The 9,772-nt window shown below is 39.0% G+C and overlaps 1 protein-coding gene across 1 annotated transcript; it reads right to left on the bottom strand.

The window, feature by feature from the left end:
- Positions 1 to 5,843: 5,843 nt before the first annotated feature.
- LOC129725500 (xanthine dehydrogenase-like) lies at positions 5,844 to 9,143 on the bottom strand. Its single transcript, XM_055681434.1, has 5 exons — positions 8,831 to 9,143; positions 8,522 to 8,772; positions 8,004 to 8,465; positions 6,592 to 7,947; positions 5,844 to 6,532 (listed from the first exon to the last, which is right to left on the bottom strand). The coding sequence occupies exons 1-5, from the start codon at positions 9,036 to 9,038 to the stop codon at positions 6,392 to 6,394; spliced, it is 2,418 nt and encodes an 805-aa protein (XP_055537409.1). The 5' UTR covers positions 9,039 to 9,143; the 3' UTR covers positions 5,844 to 6,391.
- Positions 9,144 to 9,772: the final 629 nt, after the last annotated feature.

The raw sequence follows: 9,772 nt of genomic DNA, 5'->3' as shown, positions 1-9,772 counted from the left end.
GTCGTGAGCGAATACGCGAAATCGCACCGGCAACGTGCTATATAACGACCGCCGCGTGCGTATATCACACGATTTGTTTCTGGTAGTTAGAGCTAGTGTTATCAGTTTGCTGAATCACTGATGTATTTATTAGGTTGGTTCAACATGATATTCAGAGTGTTTTAATGTTTTCGGTTGTCATCTATTGGAAATCTAATATTTTGAAATATTGTGCAATTCCACTTTAAAAAACACTGATCTGACCAAATGTATGGAACGATAGTACGTGTTATGTAATGAACAAATATCACAATATACATATTTGAAAAATGAATTATTTTGCATGAATGTGTGATAATATAAAAAGAGAATTTATCTTCAATCGGTGCAAGTTATTTCTCTCTGACTCCTTCCATAAGGCTTTGCACAGGCATTTTTTTTTGTCAATTTAACTAGCATAACGGTCTTCCAGTTGGTTTCCAGGTACGCTCTGCCGCTCATAGCAAGTCCGTCCCATTTGCGTTTTGGTGCTGATGAGAAAACAGCAATTCAAAATCATAACACTTTAGGTGAAATTTTGCACTCAAAAGCTTTTTCAATCAAGACCATCAACAGAATTTAGTACTGCAATGACAATCTAACACTTTTGCATCATAAAACTTGCATACACACCGAAATGTGATTAAAATTTGTTGAAAATGTTGTTTGGAATGAATCCATCGATGGTCAATTCATAAATGACCTTCTCTCGAGCTTCATTAAACAAGTTTTTTGTGAGAAGCATAACACAATGTACCAACTGCGCCGCTCAAAATAAAATTAGATTTTGTTTTTACATTTGATACTACTGATAAATTCATAATCAATTTAGGTGTAGGAACTTGTTTTAAATTTTCCTGAGAGCGGTCACACGTTCGTGACGGCGGACAGCTTTCACGTAGCAGTGGAAGCAACTATGAAAGAACAACTATAGCTTAGGAAAATGTTTGCTCCGTTAAAAAACAGCTAAGTAGCGTACCGAAGTACTTTATATGACTGAGAAATTCTTCAAAACGAAATTCACGACAATAATTGAACAATTCTTGCCCACGTCTTTACATAAAATACGGATAAAATACGAAAAGTAGTATTCACTAAAGAATGCTTTAACTAACAATACAGTGACACACCTAAAGCGTTCACTGTCAACAAACAACAGCTGAAAGAAGCTACTGGTGGAAACTTTGTCTTGAAGAAAAAATTGTACTATCAGCTAGAGCCACACGATGTAAAACGCGTAAAATTTAATCAAACCTCCTATCGAATATCACTTGGTACATCCAATTCTAAACCTGAAGACCATATGTTGTGGTAAATATCACATTTTTCATAATCATTATTGGCTGTGGGATTAAATTGCGAAGATTTTTGCAATGGGACCGACTTGCGATCACTTTTGCTATGGAACAAACCGACTTGCTATTTTGACGTTGACTAACGTCTATATCGAAGTTAGGCCCCTGAATTTGAAAAACTAGTAATTCAACCAGGGAAAACCAGAGAAAAGTGGTCAGGTTTTGAGCGCTTATTTTGCAGTCATCTATAATCAGGTTTTCGAGGTTTTGGCATCAATCGATCAGAAATTCTTTTACGGTTAAATTTATGTAACAAAAACAAACTATTGTTTGAGATACACTATTGAAAAATTGGTAATTAATATCGATTGTCTAAATCATACCGCGCAGCCAATCACTACCTCTCTTCCCAAGCACAGTCGACACTAACGGATACAATCGATCTGACTTTGTTGTTATTGTTGTTGTCATTTTCTGTTTCCGATGTTTATGCTGCTGCTAGCGGAAAAAACCTTGCAAATATGCATCTTCTTGTTGGTGTTAATTTTACGACAGCGGCCGGCGCCCCATCATTCTGATTCCAAAACCGCACCAGTGACATGCGGACGCTAGGTGATAGCAGCTGAGAGGAGGAAATACAAAAGAGTACCGCTCATCTCGTGCCGGTTTCACCCATAATGCTGGTGGCTTTAGTAGTAAATGGCTACTGCAAAACAAATCTAGAAAATCTATAACGAGCGTCTTAGCAGAGTGATTGAGATCAATCAAAGAAATAGTTATCGGTTTCCGTTATACTCTACTAAATTTTTTGGAAATAAATATTGAAATTCAGTCCGCAAATATATATTTCGACTGTGACGTACAGTCTTCCTCAGTGCTTATGTGGACTGGTAAAGAGCAAAGCGTAAATCCGCATAATTCCCTACCTAACTCCAATTAAGGGTGCTAAATTTTCATTTTTACCTACTACAAATAAAAAAACAGGATTTACACTTTGCTCTTTACCAGTCCACATAAGCACTGAGGAAGACTGTACGTCACAGTCGAAATATATATTTGCGGACTGAATTTCAATATTTATTTCCAAAAAATTTAGTAGAGTATAACGGAAACCGATAACTATTTCTTTGATTGATACTGCAAAACACTTAAATGGCTGGAATTCTAGACGGACTAATCAGGAAACTATAATCGGCAACTGGCATCTTTTGGTGCCTCGAAATTTTGTTACAGAAGTTGTGTAAAAGAAGCGTTGCAATTCCCTCTACTATTTGGTTCAATGGAATATAAGAATACGGTAGTCAACGTCATGCGGTCGTGTCTTGAATACCACCCTCCTACTTTTTTTCATAGTTCCTCAGAACAAAGTATTCAAAAATATTTGTTTTATCGAAAGTAGATATAAAAAGGAATTGATTCCATAAATAAACTCAAAATTGACAAGAATGCAATTGGGACGGACTTGCCATGAGCGGCAGCGGCTGCTGGTCCAATAAGCCAGTTGGTGTAGGTTCGAGTTTTGCCTCAGGAGAGACTGTTAGTTCCAGTAGCCTCGCAATTGCCCTGTACGAACAACTTTCTATAAAAAAAATATTCTGCTTACTAAATTTCTCAGAGAAAACTGATGTGTTTGTGCAATTTTATCTCAACGTAGGGCGTCTTTTGTTAACGACAATCGGAAGCGAGTAGCCTTCTGTTGTAATGTTTGATACTTTGGAATCTTATTTAATTACCTATGATGAATGATGTATTTATATTGAACTAGCGTAAATTTGGACTGAAGTTGTGATGGGGTGATTAGGGGCCATCCACATACCACGTGGACAGATTTTTAACGATTTTGATCCCCCCCTCCCCCTCCGTGGACAACGGCCCATATAAATTCTAAAAAAATTGTATGGACCGTGGACATTAGCCACCCCCCCCCCCCCCCCCAAAGCTGTCCACGTGGTATGTGGATGGCCCCTTAGAGATCTAATCTAATCAGATGTACAGAAGCGGTGAGAACATATCCTTGCTTTTTTTGGATTCAAGCAGTTTGCAGTTTCGATAATCCTAGGGTGGTCAGTATTACCGACTTATCAAAAAACGAAATTTCAGTAATTGTAGAGTAAAAAACCGGTATTTTCATATATTTCGGATTATAATAAATTCTTTACAAATGATGGTTATTGGACTAAACAGAAGAATTTATTGATCGAATCTTTTCTCAAAAATAATTGCTTCACATTCTTTTCAAAGCAAATTTTCTACAGGTATGCTTGAAGCTTTGTCATGCAATCCGCAGCGGATTTTACTAGCAATAATTCCAGTTAAGGAAAAGTTCAACCAAATTTAAACAAATTAGTCCAAGAATATCGAGCAAAATAGAGAAGCAGGTTTTTAACCGTCGAGTGATATATAACATTCGGCCCTTTGGAGCCCCTTCATACCTTCAGTTTTTGCAGTGATTGCTAAAAAAAATGTGGCAAAAAATGTGATTTTGGAGCATAAAAGCTGTTCGGTAAAAAATGATTTAAACGAATTTAGAGTTCAGATCAGTACTAGGGCGATGTAAATTTTGATTCTAGAATGATTTAAGCCAATAAAAAATGACCAAAAAATGTTTGAAGTAGAATACTTCTCTCAGGGAGTTCGGCTACATAGGGATGTGAAATGAAAATCTAAAACCGAAAAAAGTGAAAAATATGTCCAATTTCAAATGCTAATAAATCGGTTAGTATTCGATGGATTTCCTTCGTATTGGCAGCAATAGATTGGAAAATCTTCTAAGATTATTCCCAAAAGAAGATAATTGTAATTATATTATTCACACTATTGTACTATTGAAAATAGTCAAGCCTTGTCAAAACGAAAAATTCGACCTCTGATTGGTCGTTATATAATTGCTTCCCAAGCACGGTCGACAGAATCATATACCTTGCAATTGAAAACTTGCTATTTGGCCTATACAAGAGCCTGTTTCAGCCGAAGCCGCTCATAATAGTTCTAGACAGCGACAACAGCAGTCGTCCTTCCTTAGCAGCAGCACTAGCCCTGTGGTTGGTCACCACGTCTCAGGAGCAGCGCGGTTCTTCTCAGCGTGTATCGCCAGACTGCCTTTTTTTCCCCCGTGTTGGGGCAGCATGAAGATTGCCATCAGGAAATCCAATTTTAAACAACAAAATTTTTCTATGAGGCCGATGTTATAAGGAAGTAAATGGAAGCGGCACGGCGAAACAGTTCGGGTGTGCTTAGACGCGCGTCATTTTTCGTTGTTGATATTATTCCCCACATGAAACGACGCGCTTTCGTACGATAGCGGCGGTATGAGCGGTAGATGCATTTGCCAACACTTACTCCAGTAAAGCCGTGTCTAATTTTCAATGTGAAAACACTTTTTTATTGTGGTGTCCTTGCGCATTAGGCCTCTGCCAGGCTAAACGCCGAAATCGGCGCGAACCGATTCGCCCGGCCGTACGTTAATGTACAGCCGTAAATAGAGCTGTACATTAACCTACGGCCGGGTGAATAGAATAGAATCCCTAACTACGATGTCGTTCCTGAATGCGAAACCACTATTTTCATCTTTGCCGGTTGAGGGTTTCGGCCTTCCTCCGGTGAAGCTCTGCCTCATTCTGGCAACTACACAAGAATTCTGGATTTTGGCAATCAAAACTGCTGCTGGCTGTCTGATTTTCAGTGTGAAAACAGCCTTTTACTTTGTTATCAGAGTGCCTGACTACGATTTGGTAATATTGTTTGAATTAAATGTTTACAAAATTTTACAATATTCCTTTTTCTCCCATTCAATAAAACAGGTAATACGATGCCTTCGTCATACGCAAGTTCACCATAACTCCCGCTATCGGCTTAACACAGAGATGCAATCAGCGTCATATCCGATTTTAAATTCAACAACAAACTGTCCTTTTTAGGACAACCAAACAGATGAATTGATGATTCAATATTTTCTCGTTCTGAGCTTTAACCAAAAGTTAATTATCTTAATTTGAATTCACATGTTCATATACTCTGACTGTTGAAACTTGTTTGCGCCGCAAACAGTTTGTACTTTTCCTGTTTAGTGAGGTCGTATTTATATGTGCAAACTGAAATTGAGTAGTACTTCAACTTCATTTGCACAGAATTTTCAATACTGCCAATGAGCGGTCAGCATTTATTTACTAGGAAAAATGACTGACACGCAAGCAGCCGGGTTATCTCTCTTGTAAAAGTATTCTACTTCAACCTTGCGGTCGTGGCTTTGCATACAACCCTCCTGTTATTTTTTCAAAGAACCGTTTGATGAAAACTGTAACCTTACTACTCTATCATGATGATAAAAAGAACCAGAGAAGTAAGTGTACCACTTACAGGGTGACACTTTGTAGTTAGTTGACTTTTAAGAAATAAAAAAAATGATTCAAAATCTGTTCAAAATAACATATAAACTCGGGTTGAGTGAGCCAGACAAAAATCGTGATTCAAAATAGAATTTTTTTTATTCAAATTTGATAAACGTCTGCAAATATGTTAAAACTGATCCACTCTGCTGTTATTAATACCAAGTTTCAGAAAATAATCTCTATCAATAAAATCTTCAAGTCAGCTTAAATTGATCCAAGCTGTTGCCAGCCAGTTGAAATATACGTTCCGGTGTGGTCGGTGCACCGAGTTCAATCCAGTCCCTTCGCGCTGGCATTAGAGCATGACGAATGGCAAAGATTACTGCCACACTCATAACGATTGCCGGTTCACCGGTGGTTTTGGATCTGAGGACTCCACTGGGGTTGGAACTATTCTGGAGAAGCCGAACACGCATGTCCACTGGAATATCCTTCGAACTCGGTGGCTTATAGTTTCACGTCCTGTTGGTCAGTAGTGCGCCGGTTTGAGGATCGTATATTAACTCTTCAGTTAGATAGTAGCCCAGTCCCATAACAAAGGCGCCCTCAATTTGCCCTATATCAATGCCAGGACTGAGGCTCTCACCGGTATCCTCGAGTATGTCCACGCGGTTGATTTGAACGTTACCTGTAAGAATATCAACTTCGACTTCTACACAGCTGAGGCCCTAGACTACGTAGGGCTGTAATTCATTGATACATGTAGGAAGCGCAAAGATTAATGTTTTCTTTGTATGCTTCTGAAATCAATGATGGCCAAGAGTCATAATTATACTTTTCGCGGAGAGGTTCCATTCTTCGAAGTAATATTTCACATGCTTTTTTGACGGCCTAGAATTGAAAAATAATAATTAGAAAGAAGTCGATAGAAGCTTATTTCCTCATATCACATAGCACACAGCCTCACTGGTGAAACTAGCCTCCGTACAGACCGCGTTCGGAGAAATTAGATTGTTGGCGGATTTGATGCTAACGAGTTCCATCGGAATCCCTAGAACATGAGCAGCCACTTGAGCGACTTTCGTATTCAAACCTTGGCCCATTTCAATTCCACCATGAGCTATTGATACAGAACCATCTCCGTTATATATAGAAATTAAAGCATGAAGAACTCCTAAGTACCCAACTGGATATCTCATGGGAACGATCAAAATGCCTCGTTTTTTCCACCGGTTCTTATCGTTGAATTGTTTGATTTCTTGTTTGCGATTGTCGTACCTCACATCAAGACGAAACTGAGGAAGTAACTCGAGCATTTTCGATCCCTCAGCCATGTTGTTCATTCGTATGTCTACTGGATCTCGGCCTGTTGCATGTGCTATATGTTCCATTATTGTTTCAATCATTGCTATTGCTTCGGTTGAACCGGGGGCACGACACCACGTGTTGCTAGCGCTGTCTGTCAGCGCATTGAATGCTTCTATTTTCCACTTTTCGTCAGTATAGCAATTCGGATATGAGTTGTTAATGTAGAAAGGTGTTTCGTTGTAGGAAGACCCTGAATCGTGTGCAAAACGGTTGTGAAGCCTTTGTATTTTTCCTTCACTGCTAACACTAATGTCGTATTCGCTAATTAATCCATAACGCTTTCCGATGACTGACATGTTCGCTTCTAGAGACATAATGAATCTCACTGGTCGTCTAGTTAAGTGAGCTGCTAGTGCACATGAACATGCGATCAATGATGATCTACTAGCCTTGCCCCCGTACGATCCTCCGAGTCGTCGCACTTGTAGATTCAGAGTGCTCTCAGGAATATTTAGCATCCGGGCAACGGGTACTTGTACCAGGTCAACCCATTGAGTAGACGAATAAATATCCATGCCATCCTCTATCGGGACACAAATGCAGGTCTGTGTTTCCATACTGAAGTGGTACTGTCCTCCCAGTTCAAGTTTTCCACTAAGAGATACTGGACCTTCTGTGCTCTCATTATATTTCCCACCCGTGAAACCATGGTTGGTATCAATGATACGAACACTTTTACAGTCGGATCCAACAACTTCCCTTACCGTAGGAAGTATAGGTTCACGGGTGTGGATGTAGGCTATTTTTACCGACTTGGAAGCTTGATCAGCTAGTGTGAATGTTTCTGCAACTACGATTCCCACAGGTTGACCATGGTACAGCACTTTTCGACTGCAAAATATTTCTTCTGGTTCCGGTTCAAGGTCTCTGAAGGGCATAAAATCATTCTGACCAGGAATATCTTTGACCGAATAGAATGCGATCACACCAGGAAGGTTCTACGATATTTATTTGGATTATCTTAGAGTTTTCAATAAATGATCCAACAACTTACCAAAGCTTCAGTGGCGTCAATATTTTGGATATCCGCATGAACTTCAGTTGCCAATACGAAAGCTGCATAGAGTTCGTTAGGCATTCTTGGCAAATCATTAATGAACTTCGCTTCTCCGGATGTTTGCGCTAGGGCTTCAATCTTCCGGATACATCTGGTAAGAGGCCACCTTTTCTGGTGGGTATCAAATTCTTGGCTTGCTGTTGAAATCGGACGATGAATTTTGTAACCTCCTGATTTGTATGCCGATCTAAGGGTAGTGTTACATTCGGCAGCGAAGCTCAATACGAATTTGTAGAAAAGTGCAATTGCAAGATTTTTACGATATTCTGGAGATGCATCTAGTAAAGTCCAGATTGGTTTTAGTTCGTTGGAAAGAATTTGAAGGCATGTTTGAAGATTGTTGTTTGTTAAAATATCCGAGCCTGTGAGGAACTTTTCCGTCTCGGTGGCATGCGTGAACTGGTAAGAAAAAATAAAATAAGTAAAGTCGATTTTACGTAGTTTTGAACACTCACGTTTGGGTTGATTACACCGAAACATATAATAGCTGATTCTATATGGGTTCGTTCTGCATTCAACTCGATTACAAAACTGCTATTAACATAGGCCTTACAGTTTTGTGCCCTTGATATGATTTTAAATGATCGAACTAAATGCGTTTTCGGATCCTTTGGAGGTAGGATGATATTCACTATGAGCTTGTTCCTCATGTTGATATTAACATACTCTTCAGGGCTGACTATAATGGTTCTTTCCATGGATTCAGCTGCATTGATGAATAATTTAGAAACAAATTTAACTATAAATATTTACCAATTTAGTACCAATTGTGATCTTCGTTCCAATGGCTTCTAAAATAAGATATAAATCGGACGGAAACTCCTTGTGTTCATTTTTTATACTCAGATTTCCAGCTATGGTTCCAGTGTTGCGAATTGGGACGCTTCCAATTAAATTTATATGCTCAACCAGCTCCAAACAATATTTGAATTCCGGTTTTTCTTTTGCTGCACTAGTTAAGAAAACAGCCATTTCATTTAATAATACGTTCGCCTCTATAATCAGTTTATCTTCCAGATAATAAGATCGAAGTTCTTTAACAGAAGGTATGTCTATATAAATCTTTGCGTCCACAGGGCTTCGCTAGACTCCTACAATACATATTGAATACAACATTTAAATACACTGTTAAGATTTATCTTACCATGAGCTGTATTGCCAGCGACTAACATGTATGGGATAACAGTATTTTTTTCGAATATATCAAAAATATCACTGAAAGTGGTCAAACTGGTCAGAAAAAGTGATTTTAGTGACCAAAATTTCGAAAAAAGTGACCAAAAAGTGACTTCAAAGCTCGAAAAAAGTGACCAAAAAGTGACTTAAAAACTTAAAAAAAGTGACCAGACTATTTCTGATTGTCTTGCATAAATCTTTCAAAAGGGAACAGTTTTTTCCCAAACATAATATGGAATTTTTCAAGAAATTAAAATAATTTTTTTTTTATTCTCGCTTATTTTTCGTCGGTCTAGTTCCGCCACTGTTGTGGCCAATCACCGACGCCCAGGGAGGCGACTCCACACCCAGGACCCTAACTCACGACCCGTTCATTAACGGACCGGCGCCAACGGCTTTACTTCCTCATGCGATGGAAGGCGTGATCCCAGAGATTTTTCGCCTTAGAAAATCTCCCGGTGTCGGCTAGGATTGAATCTAGACCAGTTGGGTTGGTTGTGAGTGGATCACGTCACCTCACAACCATCGAC

The sequence above is a fragment of the Wyeomyia smithii genome, chromosome 2, assembly GCF_029784165.1.
Source record: "Wyeomyia smithii strain HCP4-BCI-WySm-NY-G18 chromosome 2, ASM2978416v1, whole genome shotgun sequence".
Classification (NCBI taxonomy): domain Eukaryota; kingdom Metazoa; phylum Arthropoda; class Insecta; order Diptera; family Culicidae; genus Wyeomyia; species Wyeomyia smithii.
Note: the sequence above shows the minus strand (reverse complement) of the source record. Positions and strands in the feature narration are given on the sequence as shown.